The sequence below is a fragment of the Lissotriton helveticus genome, chromosome 8 (genome assembly GCF_964261635.1).
Source record: "Lissotriton helveticus chromosome 8, aLisHel1.1, whole genome shotgun sequence".
Taxonomy (NCBI): domain Eukaryota; kingdom Metazoa; phylum Chordata; class Amphibia; order Caudata; family Salamandridae; genus Lissotriton; species Lissotriton helveticus.
Window position 1 is genome coordinate 1,543,545,242 of NC_136069.1, and position 26,164 is coordinate 1,543,571,405.

General features: G+C 44.2%; 1 protein-coding gene across 1 annotated transcript in view; it reads right to left on the reverse strand.

Annotated features, from left to right (window-relative positions):
- Positions 1-22,730, reverse strand: part of DGAT2 (diacylglycerol O-acyltransferase 2) — a 55,478-nt gene extending 32,748 nt beyond the window's left edge. The window contains exon 1 of the mRNA XM_078658532.1: positions 22,344-22,730. Within this exon, the coding sequence (XP_078514658.1) occupies positions 22,344-22,383 (40 nt within the window). The 5' untranslated portion in view covers positions 22,384-22,730. The remainder of the gene's footprint in view (positions 1-22,343) is intronic.
- Positions 22,731-26,164: the final 3,434 nt, after the last annotated feature.

A 26,164-nucleotide genomic window follows, 5' to 3' on the forward strand; every position in this document is an offset into this window, starting at 1 on the left:
GGGGGAAGCTGGCTGGGGAGGGGGAGGAGAAATGCAAGTAAGGCTGTGTGCGGGGAGAGAGAGGGGAGGTGCTGGAGCTGGGGAACAACTAAGGTTGGAGCTACGGATCTTGCGAGACAAAACCATGCGCTAAACAAATCCCAAGACAGACTTCTTGGCACGTCTGCAGCGTGTTGCATCTCTCTCTCTACCTCATCCTGCGACACAGCTTAGTGACACCATGGGTTGGGAAAATATGGCGCCTGGAAAAACAAACCGGCACTAAGGAGCTACATGCCCGCCTGAATTCCTGAATTCTGCAAATGTTGCACGCGTGGTTACCGCGGCTTCTTCCAGAGTAATAAATACATTGAAAGCAATAGTGTGCGTTAAGTCAGGCATAAGCAGTCTCTATGCGCTGCCTTTTGCACCCACGCGCTCTATGAACCCTTACAGTTAAAATGAACACCGACTGCTGTATGTCGGCTTAAAATCCCGCCAGAGGCTCACAGTCCAGAAGCATGCAATGACAAATGTACATTGCGTAGGAGTAATATGAATGTATGCGTCCCTCGTCATTGAGCTCCATAAACGGCTTAAGTCACACTGGCAAAGATGTTTAAAATTATAGTCAATAAAGTGGCACGTCTGCAGCGTGTTGCATCTCTCTCTCTACCTCGTCCTGCGACACAGCTTAGTGACACCATGGGTTGGGAAAATATGGCGCCTGGAAAAACAAACCGGCACTAAGGAGCTACATGCCCGCCTGAATTCTGCAAATGTTGCACGCGTGGTTACCGCGGCTTCTTCCAGAGTAATAAATACATTGAAAGCAAGAGTGTGCGAGTCTGGACCATGGATTAGGAGTGTGCAGTATTTCACAGATGTTTTCCATCAGGGTTCAGGTACGCATGGCAGAAACGGTCTAAGTTAGAAAAGGGGAACCAAAAAAAAAGAGAAACAGAAAACAGAAACTTGAAGCAAAAAAAAACATACAAAGCGCCCAAACAATGGGAGATAAAAAGAAATAGAACGTAGAACTAAAGATGGAAGCGCGCTGGATAAGAACAATTATACCACGAGAGAAAAGGGGTGAATACGAGACATTATTAACAAAATAGGGGAGATAAAATGGGAAAATGGCAATGATTGAAAGAAAACTACATATACATCAAGAGCGGCCGGGAAAGTGAAAGTACGGCCGGCCACCGGCCAGCCATGAATAATTAGGGGAGGAGAAGCCGCAGAGCACACGCTGGGAGAAGCCCTTTGATGTGGTGGCGGCCGTGAACAAAATGCAATTAGGAGGGAGGGAGGGAGGGAGGGAGGGAGGCTGATGCGCGTGCTTGTTTGGTCACGTGAACTCAAAGAAAACCGCACCAAAAAGCCCTTGGTTTCACGAGGATTTTGAGCACTTGAATTCTCGCTCCGCTCAATGCGCATGCGCATGCGCATTGATAGGTCGCGAGACCTAAAAACCTTGTAACTTTGAATCCTAGCTTAAGTCATTTTACTGACAAGCCATGGGATTAAAGACGTAAATCAATCTCCCTCTGCCTATTACTTTGCCCGCTGCACATTCTGCTGCCAATCACATCCTATGCTCAGTAATCTAGTCCCAAATGGCCTTTCAGTTCCATCTTCAGCGCCTCGTCTGACACGACGCTCCTGGTGCAATAAAATATGTTTTCTGTAAAGTGCTCTTTTGGGCTTGTCTGTGCTTTAGGAAGTAAATTAACAACGAAGTCTAGACAGGTCTCTTAACCCTTGAGTACTCATTCACTGTTGTAGTTAAAACTGGGGGTGACGTGAGGTGAGCGACTTGAAGCTAGGTGTGATGTTCGGGCTAGGATCTGAAATCAGGCTTGCTTTCTGGTCCCGTGACCAGGAGTCTTGCTTCTGTGGCCCCTCTCCACCCTCCCAACAAGCCCTGAACCTCGCTGCCTTTTCCAGACCTCCTGCGTGGTTGCTTTGCCTGGAGTTGAATTACAGTAGAAGGCAGACATTAAACAAGTGGTAGGTGTTTTTTCCTGAAAAAGGTGGCACTCCATGCCCAGTGGTGGTGCTGGCAAGTGCTGTGCTTAGACATAACTTATGGGTGTAAAAGCTCCTGCTGGAGAGTTACTAATCTGGTAGCAGTTTTGACTCACCAAAAAGTAGGGCAGAGGGTTACAATGTATTTTGCAAAGATCAGTTGCTTTGCACCAGTATCAAGATTTTAAGAGTTTCTCGTTGCTCAAATGGGTGTAATTTCTAATATGTATAGGTTTCCATTTTCATCATTGCGTGATTTTGCCCACGATAAAGTGTCACTCATAGTTGTTGAAATGTCACTCATGATTACACTGAAATTCTCAAAGACTGAAGTAAGTCTCATCTATGGATGGCCTGGTCATGTTTAGGGTTCAGGCTGCCTGGAGCGTTAGAACAACTAATCCACCCAGACAGGATTCCCTCATGTAGGATGCAAAGTAGTACTCATGTGACGTGAACCCTGGTCCCTGCATGGGGTTGGCAATTTATACAGCAAGTCCCGACATTCATGGAAGGCTATTTTGTTTGGCACATACACATTCAGGGTGCTGTTAGATTAGATTACTTTCTGGTAGGGATAGTTTTGAGAACATACTTTCTTAGCACAGGTGCAACATTGAGAGTCCACAACTCAAGTCCTATAGGACTTCCAGTTAACCGCACAAGTTGTGCCAAACCTTCTTCTGATTGTATGGTTGGTATTGACTGCCTAGGAGCAGTGAGACCCAAAAGCTAACTTTAAGTACTGAGACCTGTAGTAGATCCAACCATACAGTACAATAAATACTCAAGACCAAGTGAGGATTTTCTTAACTACACTTATAAATAAAAATAAAGTTAACATTCAACTTGATGCTCAACGTTTGCTCACTTAGCCCGTTCATGGATGCTGGGTGGACAGTGACCCCCCCATGTGCTTTGCTTGAAGTAGAAAGGTTAGTTTTAATACAAAGTAATTTTTCAAAAACTTGCTACAAGAGCCCTCGTAAATGTTCCAATCAGTAATAATGCACACAATTTTTTTTAAATCAATTCCAAATGCTATTTAAAATGTATCAAATGCAGACCTAAATATCTTAAAGTTGCTAACAAGTTTTGGGTTCAGATATCACATCTGCCCCACATGTCATTTTTGACCCACCCTACTCCCTACAAAATACCCTGCAGAGCTCTTCATGCCGTGCCAACATGATAGTATCTGGTCTCTGAAGAGAGACACACCTATTTCCCAAGCCTCTTTTCCGTGGTGCCAACTTTAGAAATGCAAATCACTGAAAAAGCAATGGATATGAACATTCACCAAAAAGCCATCTCAGGTGACGAGACATGTTTTATTCTTTTCCCCGTCTAATGTTTTTGCAGCCAGATATTTCAATAAAGCAGTTTAAAAATAAAAAAAAATCAATGTTCACTAATGCATTTTTTCAAAGTTTTTGGTTAAAAAAATGCATTTGATGTTCTGTGTGCAGCTTTATGGCCAAGAGGCAAAGCTAATTCACTTCAGAGCAAGCTTTGGCCAAGCCCAACGCTCTTAGAAAACAATTTCAGCTGTATTCAAGCAATCTTTATGCTACCACAAACACTGGCAGAAACTCCTTTGCATGTCTGGGGCCATCAATAAAATTAATTCATTGGAGTTTATAAAGCTTTGGATCTGGCTCTAGTTTCACTAGGCCATTTGGCTAACATCTGCAAAATAGGAAGCAACCAATGGGTTGGAAGACACGATGCACCAAGAGGAGTATCCTTTAGATCACCTGTTTGTTATGTATGCATCACACCCGGTGCATGCAGTCAACATTAGGCTCATGCAGTAATCATCAACAAGACAGTTCTCCTTGGTTTCCATGGGCTTCACCACCTGCCTTGCTTCCGTTCTTAGCTTGGGTGGAGCACTAGAAGAGTTGGTATATACAAAATTGATAGCACACACATCTTTGGATGCATTGTTCTAAGGTGAGGCAGGAGTTTAATACTCACCCTGCATACCCTACTCATCCTGCGTACCCAGTCAAGCAGCAAATCACAAGTACAATCCTGAAGAGCCCCAGTGATGGTCTTGCTAGACCCTCTGCAAGTCCTCCTACTGGAGCTCTTTTGAAATGTATCATCCCCTCCCACATTTTCTGTAAGTCCATGGATTCTTCCTATGCCCAACCAAATACCTCACACAAATAAAACTCCTTCAACCTCATTACAACCACTGCTCCAATCAATAAAAGACTACATCCCATGCCTAAACACACAAACCACCCTCAACACATCAGAGCCTCCTCCCCACTTCTTGAGTTCTGCTAGAAGCTGAAGACCGGGCTCTTTGTAAAAGCACCTTGGGGACGCCAGACCTACACACCTGCTCAAGCATCTGGATACCCTCTCGGGTGATTAGTTTGCTATACAAAACAAATGCAGCTTAATATGCTGAGAAGATAACTGCCCTCGGGCCTGATCTTCACACGGTGCACCTACACTGAGATTGTAGTTGGAAGTCCCTTGGAAAAGCCACCAAGATGAACCACACAAATTCAGAGAGCTGGCAGTTCTTCATAAGACCTACTGCCAATGTATGGGGCAGCATCCCCTCTTCACTGGGTTCTCTAGTACAGAAACTGCCACTTCATATAGCTATGCCTGGTACCAACCCCATAGTTGAAGAAACAAGACCATGGTTCAAGATGGATTAACATGTGCTGCCTGCTTTTAAAAGGGCAGTTTTCCAAGGCCTTGGCAAGTGCCACTGCCTGTTCCCCAGAGTACAAATCCAGTTAAGAAACAAATATCTAGATTTAGGTCAGTTGAGCTTTGGGCACAAATCCATGGCCTCCACTTTGCCCATATTGATAATACCCTGGAAACCTACAAGATAGAGTGTCGATGGTCCTCTAACCTCACTCCCCAGTTTCTCAACCAAAAATATACAAGACCAGGGGCATTCACACCCAACATCTACCAAGCAGATCACACAATGATGGGTTATGGGCCCTGTTGGGGAAACAGTCTTAACACCGTAGGCTCAAAGACGGCAAACGAGTCTGTTCGCCAGAAGATGGCAGTAATCGCGTTTTCACCCATGCATAAAGGGTGTTTTGCACATGAAAGGAAAGACTGCCTGGGTACAGTGGCTGCCAGTGATTGGGCTTGGCCCCACCTCCTACCCCTTACATTTCATAAGTTATGAGGAATGGAGTTTTCCCGGCTTACTGGATTCTTTCTATGGCATTTGCTGGCGCTTGAAAAACGGATATACACAGAATACCTTTGAATCAGCCAGTATTCTTGATGTCAACCAGGGTGAGTGAATGACGTGTCATACACCCCCTTACTATTTATTGCATGTGGCCCTTTTGATCTGTAGTGATATCCAATGACTGCTTGTCTAACATTTCAGAGGGGCGTGGTCAATGAAAATGTAATATTACTTAAGAGACTTCGTTCATAATCCAGGACTGAAAAAAAAACCTTCATAGCATTAGTCTGATTCCTAAACGCTTATTTTTTTAAATACCATCCATTTGAGTAGCTGCCAAATGCCCAATGTCACGTGCAGCATCTTCACACATTTTTGGATTTTTAGCCAGCAGAACTTTACATTTCGAGCGCTCTGGTGTTGATTTTACCCTATTAAACATGGTTTAAAAACTCTAGCATGCAAAATGTTGCTTAAAAACAAGGACTGTGAACACGTGACATGACTATTAGTGCCCCTATATTTGTGCTAGGCTCTGTAGGGAGTCTGTTGGCATGAGTGCATGCTCTGTGCATGTGTACCCGTGTGTGTACCCCTCGGTGCACACCCTGCACACAAACCAAACTTATGTACTTTCCCCGTGCTTGTTTCTGGCGCCCAGCAGGGTCAGTCCTCTGGAGCTGCTGCAAAGCAGAGTCCCTCCATTACATAACTGCGGTGCTGCTGAGACGGGCTGCTGTTTACTTCACCTTGTTACCATCCTCCTGTGACACGCACGGCTGATAAATGTTTATGACTTGCTCCAAAGTCGAAGGATGCACGGAAGCAAGTTAAAAGGGCAGTCTAAAGAAGACAGCTCTGAAGAGACTGCCAAGTCCAAGGCGACTATTTACAAGTAGAGTGACCACTGTTCCGCATTGTTTTCCTGCAACCGTGGCTCGTGCCCAGCTGTCCAGAGGCCCCGTTGGGCACATATTGTTCTGCATTTTGGTTCCTTGGCTTTTTTTCAAAATATTTTTATTGGGGTTTTTATACAAACACACATGGCAGTTAACATTTAGACATTTCGCATGGTCCATACAGAGTAACATTCCATTTGACTTAGATGCTGGTAGCATGGTTTACAAGGCTTGAACGTTCCTGCTAAAATTATTGTAAAACATATTACATAAAACATATACCCGGTGGCGCTTTGTGCTGGGGGTGCCCGTAGGGTCGGTCGGGTTGCAGTAAATTATTAGCTTGATCGATCCCCTGTCCCATTCTCCACTCTGGGAGAAAGTAAAGAAGGGGGGGGGAGAGATTTAGAAGATTCTAGGGGGGAGGGGGGAATGGGTGTGTCCTGCTCTAACTGGAGTAGAGGTGCCAGGCAACCCTAATGCTTTGTGAGTTATTGGTAAAAGAGGTGCCTATGGGTGTCTGGGAGGGCGGGACTGCAGCACAGGGGCCCATCAGGAGCACATTCAGTTGTTGAGATATAAACACAGCCGCTTAGGGTGGTACATCAAACCAAAACGGTGAGTGGAGGATGCTTGCAATAAGTCTAACTAACCACTGCCAATCACAAAGGGGTAGAATTCCCTGATTTAATAGGAACAGAAGAGCCGAACTTAGTGCCAGCACCCTCATCACCTTTTGTGTTTGACCTAACATCCTAAGTGGCCATGGGTATGCTCAGACATGGGTCCCATACTCACTGTGCCACTGGAACCAAGCTGCACCTTGCTGAAGAGCCCACATTAGGGTGGGACTGGTCTTGGGTTGCTTGTGTTCCAGTTCAGGGAGTACCTAGCCTGACAGTTCGGTCTGGACTGTTCTTATTGCAGCAGGGGCAAGACTGATTTGTGTATGGCTGGGTCGAAACAGAGGTGGCACGGTAGGCAAATGAACGATGGGTTGGATGCTATGCAAGGAGATTGCTAATGGTTAGAAGTATTGCAATCATTCTTGCCCTTATCTTCTGTGTTGAACGAAACCCTAAATCTGTATAGCCATGATGATCGAATCATCAAAAGAAACCCCAATGACTGCAAGTTAATTACCTCGACCCAGCCTTAGACCAACAGCCTCCTACATGCTACTGAATAAATCTGGAAGGTGTAAAGTAGACAAACTACACGGTAAATAGAGATCTTAAGAGTCCCATTTGCTATGTTCTTCCAATTGCCTTCATAACTGCGCCTTAATTACATATAGTGTGGGTGGTACCAAAAGGCTAGTAACATCATTCCAGCTAAACTCACTATACTTCACCAAAGTGTACTCAGATGCCCTTCCACTATGCTTCATTCATATTGTCCCATATGAAGTTCATAAACTCATGGCGAGACTTCAATCGCTAAAATATCTCCCGCCTGCATACTAGTGGAATTAATTTATAAAGCACTCGCTATCCTGACAAAGCTTTGAAGTGTTTTATGCTGGACAGAACGTTGCACCAGAACCCATGGTTAGTCCAGTTAGTAACTGAAATGATCCTAGTCCACTCAGGCAAACCATTCCATGCATCAATTCCAGTTACTTTGTGGTGGACTAAAGTAATACTTTGGTATGATCATTAGTGGGGGCAGTGGGGGTTGTGAGTCGATGAAGATTATTGGTGGGATTAATAGATGAGCTAGAGGAGATCTGGTGTTAGGTTGCAGTGGTATGACAGAAAAGGAGAGGTTGCGATCTTTGTAATGAGTTGTTACCAATTTGCAGAAATACATTATTAAACATTAAGGCAAAGATGTATGTGGCTTATAGAGGTTGTGCTCAACGAGGAGGGGATGAAGGGAAGGAGGGGGTCAATTGAAAAAGACAATTGTACGTTTTAGGTAAAGTTTAGTTTTTCAAGCAGGATTTAAATACATAGTATGATTTTTGATATGGCATGCTTTTTTCAGATAGGAAGCAATGTTAGGATTCAAGACTGGAGAGAAACAGGTTGCATTTGAAAATTGGAATATATAAGGTACTTTGCGCAGGCTCTAGAAATCTACAATCAGGTGAAGTCTGTCCACTGCTAGGCTACCACTAGACTTCCGGTCCAGCAGGGTCAGCTCAGGGATTTGAAATATGAAGTAAAAGGCTGCAAACATACTTGGAAACAAGAAGAGTTTTTGACTGTGCTTGAAGGAAGCAGACACATCAAGAGCAGAGCAATGTGAGAAAACATTTAAGTAAACAAGCATTTAGGAGATTTTGCAAATCTTGGAGTGAAGGCCTTCTGATGTTCCTCCTCAAGTTGGCCTCCGTTTTAATTTTGTAAAAGCAAAGTTGGAACCCTTTCGATGCCCCAGTTGTATCATGGCACAAAGCGGAGGGTGAAGACAGCTTCCTGTAAAGGACTTACTTCATTATAATGATCGTCTGTCTTCATTGTTTAATCCAATGTTAACATTCTGAAGGTGCATCGCTCGTGGTACTGTCCTTCGTTGAAGCACTTAACAGTTGAACCAACCATTCAACAGTTAGGCTTCATTGCAGACAGCCGTACTCCCGTGATTAGCTTCAGGGCCAGAATAAACCTTAATTTGGAACTTACCTGGGGACGCCTCTTTTTTCCATGAATATTGTTCATTGGCACTCTTTACAATTGGCGACGAGGATGGGATCATTTAACAAAATTCTAACCTCTAAACATTGCCTTGTGAACAATTCTGTTTGTTCACATTTTCCTACAGGCACTTTCTTTGATACCACCAACTCTATTCATCACAATTCTATAGGTCAAACTTCCTCCACATTTTCCACTCCTGCAGTATCATGTGATAATAGATATGTTTGTTCTAACAACTTTGCTGATGTTACTTCAACGAACCAAGCAACCTCCACTACTTCTTTACCTTCTGTTTCAAGCTGATATAGATTGTTTTATAATTGTTCAATTCCTATAAGGTTTAAGGGTTTTTATATGTCTTAATTTAATGTTTTCTTTTTCATAGGTTTTGTCTTTGATTTATAAAAAGGGAGATGATGTAAAGGTCTTTCTTCATTGTAATGATAGTCTGTCTTCAATGTTTAATCCAATGTTAACATTCTGTATTCTGTATCTTTTATCTTGGTGTTCACCACCGGCATGCGCACCTCCAAACATGTTTATGTTTGAAGGTGCATCGCTCGTGGTACTGTCCTTCATTGAAGCACTTAACAGTTGAACCAACCATTCAACAGTTATGCTTCATTCCAGACAGACGTACTCCCGTGATTAGCTGCAGTGCCAGAATAAACTTTCAATTGGAACTTACCCGAGGACGCCTCTTCTTTCACTGAATATTGTTTATTGGCACTCTTTACACTTCCCCAGACAGTGGAAGAGTACTCCCTGCATTCTTGTAGGTGGAGGGTGAAGATACTGACACTGAGGAGGATGGTGACAGGGCTTTGTATGATAGCAAGGGGCTGCTGATTAAACTTCCTGAAGCACTGTCTCTTGGCATGGGTAGGGGGCGGGGCAGGATTGCAAAGGCTGTTCGTGCAAGGTGAAGGGGACCCTTCAGGTAAGGCCCAGACTTTGGTCCTTCTTCATCACAACCAAATGCAGAAACAAACATGCTTTTGTGCGTGCTCCAGAGGAGAGACCGCCCCCTGCTGTGAGGGACAAAATCACAGAAATGCTTTGTCTGTAAAGTAATTGGGGAAAATCAATCTACATTTTGGTACAGGTTGGGTCACTAGTTCAGTTATAAATTAAATGAAGACTTCAAGTGCAGGATAAAGGAAAAACTGTACAGAGTACTGTAAGGCGTTATTACAGCTGTTTAAAATGTGATACCTGTGAAATAAAGCACTAAACTCCTACATACTGCCTAGTGCAAGGGCTGATAAAGCACATGTATATGCTCCATCAATACATATACCAAATTCTGTCCCAATAGAAGCCATTCATACCAGTAAAATATTTTCAAGAGATAAGCCGGTCATTAAATAAAGCTTCGAATTAGGGGATGTCCACAAGCCAGTACTATGAAGGCTGACAGAGTTAAAAAAAACAAAGGTTTTAGCATTGTACAAATCAATACATATGTTAATATATTAACTCGTTAAACATGCTACCAACATGTTGGTTGCAGTTGGTTAGACTGCCTGATTTAGAAACAAAGTGGCATACACTTAGTTTCTTGTGATTTTATTTTATCACTTGCTTCTTTGTTTCACATCTTAGAAGGGACTGGGTGTTGGCTTGCCCTATTTATAATGCTTCACACAGCTGAGTGCCTCTTCCAAAAATCCAATCATATGATCTATCCAAGCACTACACAAACAGCTTTCCGTTCCCATGAATATTTGGGTGGGGCGTTACAGGATCCTGGTCGCCATATCCTCAGTCACATACAGTCATCCTGCTCGCACGCATCCAAATCTTAAAGACTGGTTAAAGTGCAGCGTGCCTTGGGGGTGAGTGCAAGGTAAATGTTAATGATAGCACGTAGGCAGAATAGAAGGACTTTCTTGGGGCCAATTTCCATTATCAAAATCTGGACGATTTTAATTATAAGTGTACTATAGCCTTATAGCCCGCCATAGCGGGCTATACCGGCTATTAAAGGCCCGCTTAATCGTTAAAGGCCCGAGCCGAAGGCGAGGGACTTTAACGAAACAGCGGGACTTTAATAGCCGTATAGCCCGGCTATAAGGCTATTAGAACATTCTGCAACTAGAAGGCAGAATGTTCTAACAAATTAAACAAAGGGTTCTCGAAGCTCGAGGGGATATAAATACCCTCGAACTTCGAGAAGCCTTTGTAGAACATTGGAATGTTGCTCTGCGGGCCTTTACCGGCCCGTAGAAGCAGGGAGCTCTCCATTGTCTCCAATGTTCTAATATATCACAAAGAATAACTCCAGGATACTTAAAAAAAACTATAGAGCAGGCCCAAACATTTAACCAACTTGTCCTGCTCTACCTAAATCACCGCTGAGGACAAAGTGTGGTCTGTAGAGGTACTACAGCTAAAGGATTGGAAGAAAGGGGTGGCTATGAAGATGCTTACCCGATTGTGGCTAAGTGAAAAAACAAGGTTAAACAATCAAATCAGTGAATCTACATCACACGCAAGATGGAGTGGGCAAACCTATATAAAAGCACCAAAACGGAGAGTAATTGAAAAAAGATTGAGAAAAATGGGGAATGGGGTTCTGTTGCTGTATCCCCACCCCCCCTTTTGTTGGCTTTTGATGCAACTTTGACTGTAGAGTACTGGGTCCCTGCTGTCCAGGTTCACAGTACCAGTGTTCTTTCGCTAAAAACATGTCCACAATTGGTACTTCTGCCCCATCCCTCCTCTAAGTCCCTAGTAAGTAGTAACCTGGGTATCTAGGATCTGGAGGCACAAGAGGGTCCCCTGAGGCCCCCTCACTAGGACCATGCCACTGCCCCTGCAGCGGGCATGCACCTGTGAGGTGAAAAAATGGCCAAGTCAACATGGCACACTGCGTGCCACGCCAGTTAGGCACTGCCTAAGATATAGGCAAGTCACCACTCTAGCAGGTCTTACAAGCCCTAAGGCAGGGTGCACTATATCCCAGATGTGGTTAGATCAGATGAGCAGGAAGACTTTGACATCGAAAGGGGCCCCTGTACCTGAAGCCCCTGGGCCTTGGTGAGCTAAACAGATGGTGTCCTTCTGACCCCTTCCCACATCCCTCCGCTGTTGGTCTCCCTCCTGCAACATCCGGTGCAGCGCCTGCAGCCTGTTTACCAAAAGGAGAATCTCCATTTCACCCTGCACCCGATTTCCCCTTTTCTACTGGTGGTGTATGTTTCGTGCTGAGTTGTGGCCCCCTGTGCTGGTCCTAACCCCCAAAACTTGGCCCTTGCAACCGATTTACGTACCTGAATGCAGTGTGGCTCCAGGTACCACCAGTCTCCATTGAAAAGCATTGGGCAGAACTCCGAATTGAAACTCTGCACTTGGCAGCCCCTGTGCCCCTAGTGGTGCAGTTTTGGTACTCACCCGACACTTGCTCTTGCTGACCTTTGGGCCCGAAAACTGGATTTGTAAGTTTGATACATACCCGTTTACCGTGATATTGTTTTCCCCATAGGAGAACATTAAACTGATCTGAAAAGTTTAGAATTGTCGATTTTGCTACAGGTTTACTACTTAAAAACCCACCAGAGTTACTTATTTTATTGTGGTGGGGAGGGCATATCTATTGCATAGGTAAAAAACATTGGATTTATAATGCCAATAGCTCCAACTCCAAAAAATGCGAGACCTATTGCATTTTCAATGCTTGTTATTTATGTTTGCCTGATGGCAAAAGCTGCTGACTGAGCGTGGGGAACCAGGTTGGATTCCTGGCCTCAACTCGACATCCTATGATTCTGAGAATATCGCTTTATCTCCCTGTGCCTTAATGAACAAGAAAAAGTGCTCGAATACATCTACAATTTTTGCACCGAAATGCAAAAACAACTGTAAATTAGAAGAAGTCCACTGCTAATTGAAACTATTGGTCTTTCTGTGAGAAATGTTAAGTGCTCCCGGATGTATGCTAAGGTGTGCATGCAGCATGGACAAAGGGCTCTGCTGATGAGCCACTAGCCAGCAGAGTGTGCTTCCACTGCAGTACTTCTTTACCTGTGCTGCAACCCTACCAGCCCCAGAGGGATGACGTGGGGGACATCCAGCAGGGTTGGCCAATCTCTGCCTGCGATGCATCCATAGTTGACCCTGGGAGCCGGTCCCTTCCTGGACTCTTCATATTGTGAGACCCTCCAGCTTATCGCGATTTGCAAAAAAATCGCGAAATCGGTCGATCTCTGGAAATGCCGCGTTATTTGGAAAAAAGCCCGGGAAATTTGCCGTTTCCGCCGTTCGCCGTCCTTTCCGCCTGTTTCCTCCTTAAAAGAGAAGAAGGAGCGAGGCACCCATTTTCCCATTCCCCCCAGGATTGATTCGCGGCGAGAAGAGAAGGAGCCAGCAGGTCAAGGACGGCGGCCGAGAGAGGGAGAAGACCACGGCGGCCGAGAGAGGGAGAAGACCAGCACCACACCAGCAAGAGGGGGAGAGAGCATGAAGCGGCAGCGACACACACGAAGACTCTTCCTCAGAGACCAGGGAAGCGGACTTGGAGCAGGAGGAAAGCCGGCCGGCGAACAGAACACAGACAGGAGGTACGTCCGTCCTTCACGCTGGTGGGGGCCCGCCGCACACATAGGGAGATAAGCTCGGTAGGCAAGGTTTTAGAGTGTAAAACCAGCTTCGTTAATAAGAAGCGCTGCCCGGGTGGGAGGGGGGCAGTGGAGATGTGGAAGAGGAGAGAGAGAAGCTTTTATTGCAGGCCTCGCCCGGCCTACCCCTTGGGTAATATAAAGTGATCTACTCTGTGTGCTGAAGAGAGTTCTGCAAGGGCTGTTGCACTATCATCCCACACATTCCCTTGGTTTCTGTATATTTTAAAACCCGGTAACTGTGCGGTCCTGACGTGTCCCACCTCTGTTTATTCAGATGTTCATTCCCCATCTCTTTGCTCGACCCTGCATTTACCAAAAAGATCCTTTGCTGGCATCAAGAAGAATAGAAAACATCGTGAGGACTGCCGAGTTCATCTAGATGTCTAATGTCGCTGTCCGGTTTAAACAACCAGCTCATAATCTATCTTGTTAAAGCTCTCAAGTGAATCTGATACATTACAACATCAGCTGCTCAGTGATAACTGATTTATTCCTTTGGGGTGGTTGGAGCCATGCAGTGCGCATTGTGCTGTAGTTCCTGGAATGATGCGCAGGGCGCGTGTTCTGATGAGCTGGGCCCTGTCTGCTGGAGCTTTGTGGCTGTGCTAGAGCATGGAGCGTCTTGGACCACCGATGTTGAGACATCTGCAGAAAGCTCTAGTTTGCTACATTTGGGGGGCACTACTTGGCACTTTACCAACCTCCCCACTCGTGGCACCCAAAGAGCTGCCTAAAACATTGTTGAAGATTTGCATAAAACGCTCAGCTACTGACTGTCAATTAATTGAGTTGCCATGGTATTGTTTCCTTCATTTAAACCTACTGTCTCTGAGAAGTAATGATTACCTGTTATATTGTTCTGTTTAGCCCCATGTTGCTTTCCTCATAAATCCTAATATTTCAGTGAAAGTATTAAGGCAGATTTCGAATGTATGCACAGCTTCTCATAAATGATCAAAGGCAGGAATTTGCTTTAACAGCAGGAACATTTTAGTATCAAGTCATCTTGAAGTCTAAAGTTGGCTTGTCTCTCCTTTTACAAATAGTTATTGTTTTGCATGAAGGAAAACAAACCCAGGCTTACGAAAAAGTATGTGTCCAGGACTAAAGGATTTTTTTTAATGTGGATATTAATGTTGCTTTCTCCCTACTTGCAAGCTAGTCACCTGCAAAAGAACGTACATGGCCAAGATTAACATGCCTTTTAACTAAAACAAATGGGCTGAATTGTAAATAAACAAAATGTACATAGCTCCATGTTGTCAAATAACTCAAACAGTAAGATATCTGTGTTTGGTGTTGCAAAAACCCCAAAATAAAATGTCGCTAAATTTCCATTTTTGTGCCGCTAAATTTTCATTTTTGTGCCGCTAAATTTGCCAATCCATGCCGCTATATCCTGGGGGGTCTGATTGTGCTACACAGTAACAAGAGACTGGGCTGCACTGTGTGACCATAGTGAAGCCTTTTCAAAAATGTTAGCCTCGTTATACGTAAATAGTTTCATTCTCTTGTTTTTTCAGTGCGGTTTTATTTGCCAAGTTTACGCATAAGTGTTTTCCCAAGTGCTGACATTTGGGAATAAACATGTGGCCATTGAAAACCAAGATAACTACAATTTTAACTAGTTTTTTATATTCCCGTGTGTGTTTCAGTCATTGATTTTTGAAGAAATTTAAAATTGAAATATTTGGTTTCCTAATGGGGAGCGCCGCCCTCATCAGTAATGCTAGTAGTAAATTACTGAGGCATCCTGCGGAGTTTGTACCCAAATGAAACAGTCACTGTTTCTGAAAACAAAATACAGCTCTGGCAACGAAAATTCACAATTTTTGCACTACAAATATTCTCAAAACAATGCACGCCAGACATAGTCTCCCGCCTCGGTTTCTCTGTACCTTGCATTCAGACCACATCTTGTACCCCCGCGGAGCTACGGTGCCCTTTGACCCCGCTCGCTGGCTGGGAAACAAACTTCGCATCTGTCCGAACTATAGCCAAGGAGCTAATGCAGATAGCACTGAAAACAGGCAGGCTGTCCAAGGTCAGAATAATTCATGGAGTCCAGGGCCGGACAGTAAACATACAACTCTTGCTCCAAGTATTTTTGAGTTGAGGCCAGTACACAAACCGAGTGTGCGCAGAATAGCTGGGATTCAAGTCTGCATCTCAACAGGTCGCTTACCTCGCTCAGGGTTCCTGCCAGCTGTGTAAGACAATGTGTGTGAGGTTTTCCTTTTTCTGGCACATTTAACATCAACAGTTTCAAAAACAAGCATTCAAAAACTACAGTTTGCTGCTAGACTTCTGCATCAATCCGAAGAGACCTCAGTTCACCAAAATGCTAGGACTAGGAGTATATTAAAATCACTCACCATTTTAAATGCCTTAATGCTGGTCCCCAATCAGGAATTTTTTTTAGGCCTTCTGGTTCTTATTTGCTTTTGAGGGTAGGGGACAGGTCGAGCATAGACATGGAAAAATATATAAACAGCTCTTAGCACACAAACCTGTTCCTGTCTCTGCTTCCTCTTTACATTCCCAATCTCAAAAGCTGCATTGGCAAAGGAAGACAGATGGCACCACCAACTACTGGTATTTCGGGGGAACCAGGACATTAGGGGACCTTAACTCAAGAGTACCATGTGCGTACACCAGCTCCAGTGGGCACGAGGTCATGTGACAATGTAGAGTTGGTACCAAGAGTCAACAGCCAATTAACTGCATACCTAGGTCTTATTTTGAACTATAGGCTCAAACAACCTGCTGTTGGTGGAAAAAACCAAAAAAAAACAGTTAAAACAAGACTAAAGGACAGATGCATAACCATCGATTGGCCTATTAAATCCTAAATCCTTTATCTCTTGGCCTAACCATCAGAAATTTAAAAAATACGTAACCTCTTGGACAAATGCTTCTGCTTTGTCCTCTGTGCCAAACCCTTTGATTACAAGTTAAGTTGGCATGGGTGTTAGTCTCCCATAGAAAACTGAGCGATGCCACCTCACATTGCACATCAATATTTAATAGTTAAAAGCCAACCAAATGTAGCATACCGGGCTGCTACCTAGACATGATTTAGCCTACGGCCAACCCTCACAAGTAGTCAGTTTTGTTTTAATCTATGCAAGATGTAAAAGACTTTGGGGCAAGCCCCCTGTCGAGTTCACTCTGCACATCAAAACCAAGTTCACTCTGCACATCAAAACCAATGTTCCACAACCCTCACCTGACAGTTCTTACGCTACTCATCTTTATCACAGGACTTCGATTTCTCCATCTTGGTAAAGCTGTGCAGCTTCTGACCTTCCTCCATCTTGGTAAAGCTGTGCAGCTTCTGACCTTCCTCCATCTTGGTAAAGCTGTGCAGCTTCTGACCCTCCCCCCACATCTTGGTAAAGCTGTGAGCTTCTGACCTTCCTCCATCTTGGTAAAGCTGTGCAGCTTCTGACCACCCCCCCACCCCCTATATTGGTAAAGCTGTGCAGCTTCTGAACTGCCCCCATCTTGGTAAAGCTGTGCAGCTCTTAACCATCCTCGATCTTGGTAAATCTGTGCAGCTTCTGACCTTGCCTCAGTTCTGGAATTCTACCATAAACAGCCAGTGGCACTGTGGATCGAGTGGATTCCACTGAAGGGCATTACCATGCTCCTTACACACATTCGATGCTGTAATCAAACCTCACCCTGCAGCATAGTGCAGAGCAGAGGCCATCTTGTGGTGGAGAATGTAAAATGTTCCTAATCCACAGAGCACATTTAAGTGGGTTTTGAAAGGAAGCAGATATTGATTTAAAGGTGTTTTAAGTGAGCATGCACAAGGGCATCCCAGGACCAGTCATACATTTCACATTCCTATATCCGAGTATAATTGCTGCCTCCACTTTATAATGCAAAACGAGTGACCGATTTTAGCCAGGCCATCCACATGTTGGTCGCAATAGCAACAAAAGCAAAGCACTGTCACAGAAGAACCAAGACAGTGAACTAAACTGCACCATCTCAAGGTGGTCAATGAAAATCTGTAAGTCTCTAAAAGACCATCCCCCAGATGCATCAAGCATCCATTTTGCGATTCCTTATTAGCGAAAAATAAGGAATAGCAAAATGCTATGCAAGAAGAAATTGCTTAAAAAATAGTGATTTCTTAAAATTCCTTAATTGCGACTCGCAAATTGCGAGTCGCAATCAAGGAATACCTCCCCATTCATTCCTATGGGCCTAGAGGCCCATAGGAATGAATGGGAAGACATTCTCAATTTGCGAATCGCAATTATTGAATCGCAAATTGAGAATTCGATTTCAAGGGTGCAGGGGTGTCCAAAGGACACCCTGTTGCACCCCTGAAATTGATCTGTGCACATATGTTGCGCACACACATGCCCTTAGGGCATGTGTGTGCGCAACATGAAACTTTGAAAAATGCAATATAGTGCATTTTTCCAAGTTTTTGCAAATTACCATGAAGTTCAACTTCATGGTAATTTGCAAGCCCTATTAGTGAAATCGCTATTTTTTAAACTTTATGCATTGCATTTAAGGAATCTCAAATTGCATGATGCATTCTTGCAAGAATGCATCAGCGCAACTTCAAAAACACAATGCAACAAAAGTAATATGAAATATACAGGAAAGAGGCAAAACAGAAGAGTCACGGCTATAAACCAAGCTTGGAAATAGGACACTAAACAGCGGGATACTTTTAGTACAGGGGTGTACTGCAAACACCTAAGGTGCATGGAGTGGGGCTCCCCAACTTTTCAAGGGATCCCTATTCTACTCAAAGTCAATAAATGTCGGAGACTCGGGGGCATAATGATGCTTTACACCACTGTTTTAGTATATGGTCTGTGGATCAGTGCTCATGAGAAGGGATACAAAGACTCCTTTGATAAAGGTTGGAGAGGACGGTGGGTAGACAGGATGAAGATTCGACATATTCTGGAAAGATAAATACAGTGAGACAATGGAGCATGCTGCATCATGACAGACCTTCTGGGCCCTAGGAATAACCAAGTAATCTGTAGATTGGAGATGGCTCTGAACCATATCCAGGCAGGAGGCCACAGTGCCGATTTGACCTAGATCTGAGGTAGTTGGCGTGAAACGATACGGTTTGTATTAAATCTAGCATCCGCGCCAGTCGGTGCACATGGGTCAACACAGCCACCAAAATAATGGAGATCAAGACTTGTATCAGGACTGTAACTTTAAACGTATTTTTGAACAGAAGCTAAAGTCAGTGTTTCCATGACAACAGGCAGGCAGAGCTTCCACAGAACAGCCCCCATCCCCTAAGATCAGCGCACTCTCCTAGCACAGAATTGTGGAGGAGACGAGAAGGGCAGACTTCAGGCTTGCATGCTCTAAACCCACATCGGAGAGGAACCCCTGGATTTAAGCTCCCCAAAGTACTAGTGATTGAATACATGCTTATCTGTGTCCATTGAACAATACGCTTGATGGGCCACACCCAACCCTAAATCCACTGTCTTCCTACCCAACTCCTCTGAAGCATACAAGTGACTAAAGCATGGCCTGCAAATAAATCCCCAAAATGAATATGGTCTGCCTCAGACCAGTATCCACAGGCTAAGTACATGCATCACAGGCAGATTGCTTTCAAGGTGGCACATGCCAGGAGAGATTACCAACCCCAGTCCTTGTTCAGTGCATGCACGGAGTTTAATTCTCCCCTGACCCAAACTATAAAATCCAAACGGTAAAAGTCAGAGTATGTAAGGGACTGGGTAAGTTCATCATGCCTGACTTGGGAGACATGATAAAGTCTCTCCGCTCCATCCCCAGAAGCCAGACCCACTGGAGAGGCCAGAGGCAGCCCCAAAGGACATGTGGCCACCCTGGCATGCACCAGGACCTCGGTGCACTCTGCCCGCTGGCATAGATCGCCTGCAGACCATCTGTTATTGCACTCTGGTACTTGTATAGTTATCTCCTTGAAGCGGAAAAGCAACAAAAAAAATAAAAAATGAATCCATGATGAATAAAGGTAGATGATTAATGAACTGGCACAGGACAAGAAAGGTCTGTTCTTGTGAGGGCTGGCAGGCACGGGAAAGGCACGCAACTTACTGAGTCTGTGGACAGCCATTTTCACCATCACCTAAAGCACCCCGAAGGGCCAGGACACAAGTAAACAGTGCCGGGGGTAAAAGCATAAGCAATGCATTATATAACTGCACAGAGTAACATCACATGAAGTGATTTCACACACCCTTTAGTCACTCATTAATAGGAATAGCCTGTTCACGGTCCGAGAAGAGATACAATAGGTGATGTATGGATATTTTAATTTAAGATCATGTATACAATGCATATATTCATATCTACATACATCACATATGATGTGTCTTAATTCCAAGAAGATGTTGTTTTGGAAACAAATTCCACATTTAAATAATGTATGCAAACAGTAATCTGCATGTTACCAAACAGCGAAGAATCGTGCATCCCGCTATAGAATTAAAAATACGTTAGTCAGGAAATGCACAGGTTGCTTATGGACCTGTACGTTTCAAGATAGTATGTACATGCTTAACTCAAGCTGATGTGAAATCAAGGGCGTTAACCAGTGATACCTGAAAAAGATGAGTTATGTTTTATCTGGGCTGTGAAATGGCCTCTTGACAGCATGAGAACTTCACAAAACAAATACACTCACAAACACGTGACAAGCACATGTTGCATTTCAGCTTCACGTTTGTAAATTGCTTGCACATGTTCCACACTTTGGGATAATGGAGTTTAGAACGGACAGAGTGACACACATGCATATGCACGCACACATATGGTCACACACAAACATATATACTGGCCCCGGGTACTTAGAAATTGGATAGAAAAAAGTGAAGTTTTTAACCAAATAAATAAAAGCGCTTGGGTTAAGAGTTAATTACTGGGGCTCGTGCATTTGATCCCTGGCCGTGTTTTCAAAAGCACAAAGGGATCAGATTGCCCCATTCCTAAAGAATGAGAGGGTCAAAGGTCGCAGCCCTGTCCTGATAACCTCCTGCTGGGCCATTCTCAAGTATAAGGAGGGTGCTGTCTGAGCCCTCCCCGCCCCCGCCCCTCCCCCTCAGGCCACATTGTGTTTGTGTACAACAACAAACAAAAGAGCAGCTCTGGTGGGCGGGCGGAAGTGACGACACAATCAGACTTCAGGTCATAGTAAAAGGACACCCCCGTTCCCCCACGAACCTCGGTAAGCCTTCTGCAAAAGGCACCAACTTTGTAAGATTAGCGTGGGGGAGGTGAGGGGTACTCCAGCCCACCTCCGACTTGTGCCCCGACACAGGCGTAACTGTAAAGAAGCCAACACTGGACATTATAAGGCTCCAAAAAATATATGGGTGAGTGAAATAAATGAAAAAAAAATGCTTCCGCACAAAATCATCATAAGCCCTGTGGGCTGGAGTCCCATCTTTAAAAAGGTAGGACCTGCTGGTAAAAGTGCAAAGTTGGTACTTTAGCACGAGCACTCAAGCCGTGGCAAGTGTAAAGACAAGAGAAACTTATTTAATGTCGATAATATATGCGCATTGTGTCCCCGAGTCCCTAATTCCAGGCCTGGCCTAGCTGGAAGACACCACCTGCACATCCCTAGAACCCCCATCACTGGGCGCCTTCCTCCTCGGCCTCCATCCGCTTAACCAGACAGACCACAGCACGGTCCAGAATCAACAAATGCCTGGGGTGGAGGAATTGGACCCGAACACCTTCTGAACCTCCTGCTGTACTAATGTTGACCCCTATACCACCTGTAACTTCCTGTTTGCTGATGTGAAGCCACCGGAGAATAAAAAGTATAAACTACAAAATAGTTAAGTGCCATCGTGGCTAGTGAATAAGCTTTAAAAAAAACACACCAAAAAGGTCCATGGCCACTATGTTTTTTTAGGCGCCCCCTGCTGGCGATATGTAAGGCCAAGGCTCTTAATTCTTGGTCCCACCTCAGGCTGCTTTATCTCATCATCCCCACTTACCCACTCTTCCCTCCACTCATACAGGTTCTTTTTCATTCTCACTCTTTCCTCTGTTTCCAAGTCCTCTCCTTTCTAAGATTCCCCCTTCTCTCCAACTATGGGTCAAAGTCTGATGAAAAATAAGTCGAGCGTGTCAAAAAAGAGTGCTGGTACCCATCACTCGCACACCATGTCCAAATGAAGCACGCCCTCTAAGACCGTCCGGTCCCTGCTGCTGACTCCCTAACTCCTGAAAAAGGGATAGCAGGGTCAGCTTGCAGTTCCAAAGGGCAAGCCGGGCAACTACCCCAATGTAAGTCCCTTACACCTACTGTACATTATGATTCATACATTTCCACTTCCACGCCTAGTCGTCCGCGGTAGGAAGCGCTATATAAATGCAATTTAAACTTCTATTTTCTTAGTTGTCGTGAACATTGGTGGACCCCCACCTACCACCATCAAAGCGTTTAACCCTTGTAAATTATTAATGACACAGAGCTGGTCACCACGGCCCCGGGCTCTCAAGGTGCACACCACCACCCGTCTCAAGTCTGGCAAAACACATCTGTTACTTATTCACAGACAAAACAGCCACCTAGAGCATCCTTCCGCCACTTTGGTCACGCTCCCTCAATTTAGTTGTGGTAAACTGCCCACAGAGTCTTATAAAAAAATAGCTTTCAAAACACCCTTTAAGCTTGTGAATGTTGCAAGTGATTGTACGGCAAGCTTCACTGACCTTGCAGAAAATAAACAAGCAGTGCGATGCAAGGTTGCCAGTCAGGAATGGACCCAAAAAAAGGCTAGGAAGTGGGGCTGGATCACATATAAATGAAATAAAAGGAAAAGAAAAAAATATATATAATCCCATCAAATGGGATTACACTAAAAAAGACAGAGCTAATTTACAATCGGATTACACAGTGCACAGTGCACGGTTTTATACAGTGGAAAGAAATGGCGACATAACACAAGCAGACTAGAGTGCTTACCTCGCAGGGCTCCCGAGTACGCCGCGATGAGGGTCTTCATGGCGAGCCCCTGGCTGCTCTGGTGCAGGGATGTTCATGCGCAGGAGGAGGGCGCACTCTGTTGCCACCGGCACAGCTCCTTCCCTGATCCAGCAGCCGACGCGTCTGCCTTTATATCAACTCCGGGAGGAGGGGCGCACCAAACTCGGGCGGGGGGAGTCGGCTGGAGGGGGAGCGGGGTTCTGCCAGCTCCTTCCTCGGTTCACAGACAGTCTCCGAAGGGCACAGTTTGCTTCAGCTTGGCACGGACTGTGGGCGTGCGAGATGTGGAAATGCCGCCTGTGGCGCCTGGCAGCGCCTCAGCGCAGAGCCGTCCCCTCAGCCGCAGTCACTGTGGTACGTCCCAGCTGGGACTTGGCACACCTGCAGGCCAGGGTGCAGGGCCAGCGAGATTGGGCTTTGCGTGCGCTGTGCGTGACCACACAAGGTGGAAGCGTGGACTGGTCCTGTCCACCTGGTGGCACGCATTGACCTCATCTACCGGTGTGAATGTTTGTAAACACACCAAGTAATGAAAACCCAAATTGCTAGTTAGGGCAATTAGGAAATTAATGCATCTCAAGAGAATGTTAATTACTTGTCACACCACCTCAAGTGAGTTAATCCATAACAATTTCACCCCTCACTTGTAAAATCGTACTATTTTAAAGGAGTGTCACCTTCACTTGTGAAATCGCTGACACCTGGTTCGCTCCCTTTTAAACTCACGCTTTTGTAATGTTCTTCAAGCTAGTTGAAATCTCTTTTTAACATACATTCTAGAACAAGTGGCTACTTATCCGATCCCTGGACACATTATTCAGTGCCCCCTGTGGGGAGAAAGTGACATTAATTGACTAATACACCTCTGGCATAATTGAAGCCACTTTGCGAGAAGCAGACTTCCTAGTATAGCTATCAGTACAACTTTAAACCCATAAATATTTACCCTAATAAAATAAGTAAGTATATTGTAAAACTCTATTAAATAGGAATGCCTCATAATAATATTATTCGGTAGAAAAGTTGTTCCAAAACTGATATCGTTTCTCTAATGTTAACTGTTTCAAGATTAGAGCGCAATTAGGTATTGTAAATGTCGGTAACTTGCACCGAGGGTACAGGCTGGACTCGGGTGAGAGGGCCACAAGAACTGACACCCAGTACTTAATTTGTAAAACAATAAGTGCCAGGGCCCTCGTCACGAGATGACCCCAGCTTGCACAACCCATTGCCACTGCCAGCACTGTCAATGTCAGTACAAACACAACCGCTAGCCACCGCACTGCTACTAGTGTGACAATTCAGACTGTTCGAGCCCCCCCCAAAGCTTTAAGAATGGCTTAGGAGGCAGGTATCAGTTGTTTTAATGTCTGTTTTATTAATAAACAACTGTTGTTGTGCTCATCTCTAGATTATATAACAAAAACAAATGCCAGAACTGATACAACAAATTAAACATAAATTTCACTCAAAAAGGAGGAAATCTTATTTCAGCCCGAGATATTGCTAATCAATAGCGATTTATTCATTCAATTTTTGGTGATTATTTTTACGAAAATTTTTACATTTTATATACAAACACTACACCATTATTACATGTAATAAGAATCATTCACACTTATCAAACATATCACAGTTGTTCAAAATCAAACATCCATTCATACATAAATCTGACAAATCCGGACTTTACGGAAAAGCCAGAGGGGGGAAATTAGTGGAGGGAGGGGGAATGAACACAAAGGTTGCTCAGAAATTTCAGCATGTATGGTATGGTATAATATACATATGTACACTTGGAATGTAATCACAATCGATTAGATTTAGTCAAACGCAATACGTCCAAAAGAATAAGACACAGCATTTATCGGCATTCAACTTTAGTAAGAGCAACACTTTGTACAGAGGCCTACGCGTTTCGAGTCCCAGCCAGAAGTTAGAAAGGGAGGACTCTCATCAGGGCCAATGAAGTATCTGAAAACCAGAAATTATCTCTATGTAAAAACAGTCTCTATGTAGAAAAGTTCTTTTAGGTGCCTGAGTGGCACTGCGGGTGAACCACCATTCCCTCAAACAGCTTACCCAAATGGTCTACGAAGCCACTTGACGGGTGTAGAGGAGCGAACAGTCACTTTTAATGATGCACAGCGAGTGGGGACTTTATCTTTAGACGGGCGCTTTTGGGGGGTCACACTGAAAAGGAGAAGGTTTTACATTACCAACCGCTACTTGCGCTGGGTGACCAAAGGTACCAGGAGGGTGTGGCTGATCTCTTACCTCACTGAGTTGGACTTCTGGAATTCCGGGGGAATCCAAGGATCCAGGACAGTCAGGAAGTCTAATTCTAGGCGTTATAAAATCTAAATGAAAATGAAAATGAAACGGACATTACTGACCTGTGTATAAAAGAAGGGGTGGTTTTTTTTTTAAGTAACACTATACGTATTAAGAGGCTTAGAAGGATGTATCAAGATTTCCCCGTGGTCTACTCATATATATGTAGTGAACTACTCAAGGATTTAAAGATTTTAAAGGGAATAGCGGGATATATACGGCAATTCAGAGTACATCCTAGATTGAAAACCAGTTATAAAATAGAATAGAGTAAGGGAATCCGTGTCGGTACCTGCACGAAGGGGAAAGCTTCACTCAATTAAAGAGCGTGGCGAGTGGACTGGAAGCGGAGACATCATCCAAGTAGGTAACTCCTAAACAAGGGGGAGCATGGGGGTCAGTACAGGGGTATTAAAACACGTGAGTTGCCCACAGAAGACACCTCTAGAGACTCTATTGATTAGCAATATCTCGGGCTGAAATAAGATTTCTTCCTTTTTGAGTGAAATTTATGTTTAATTTGTTGTATCAGTTCTGGCATTTGTTTTTGTTATATAGTTATAGGTGCTCAGCCTAACTGATTAGAGCCAACTCTTCTTTGCTAATACAGATTGTAGCGGGAATTCTTCTCGCGAAGTTTGTTTGTTGTACGAATCCACAATTTTTTGTGGCTGATGAGAATTTATTCCTTGTCCCTTTTTGGGTAATAGGTACACCTAGATACCTTAGCCTAAAACATATACACACATTGTTTTGTTGTTATCCAGTTTATTGTGTCGTTAGTTCATTAATTCTCTATGGCAGAAAGAGATACTTTTGCTTATTCAGAAGATCACATACAAAACCTCCTGAGTGATCCACCAGTATTCTCTTCAGTTTCCCTAAGTGTCTCGGCTACTTCACAAAATGAGTCGGACAAGTTACTTCGGTTGAAAAAGAAACAAATAAGAACTGACCTTCATGGTCATTTCCTTCTTCAACACCTACGGGAGGGTACGATCCCGGGTGGCCTTCAAATCAAAAATATACCAGTCATCTTTACTGAAGATCCCCTTTTTAAAAAAGGTTTCAGTCAGATCGAAACAAAATGCAGTAGGGACCTTATGGTCCTCACTGTTGAAACAGCTGTCAGAATTTCAAAACAAGAGCTAGAGAGCAAATAGCCCAATTAGAGTCTGAAATAAGTAGCAATCCCACGATAGCTGATGCGAAGGCACTAATAGACAAAGTGGCAAAAGAAATACAGGAGTTCAAAGACTATACTGTGACGCAAAAAACAAATCAATTCGAAAAGGATAAAAAGAACTTTTCACTTGAGAACGTGTATCCTTTTTTGCAAACTGATTTTTATACTAAACCAGACTCGCGGCGTTTTCTACCAGGCAACCGTGGGAGATCACGTAATCAGTTCATCACCTTTTCGGACACTTCGTCATCAGGTGGCGAAAGTGATAACAGTGGTAACATTA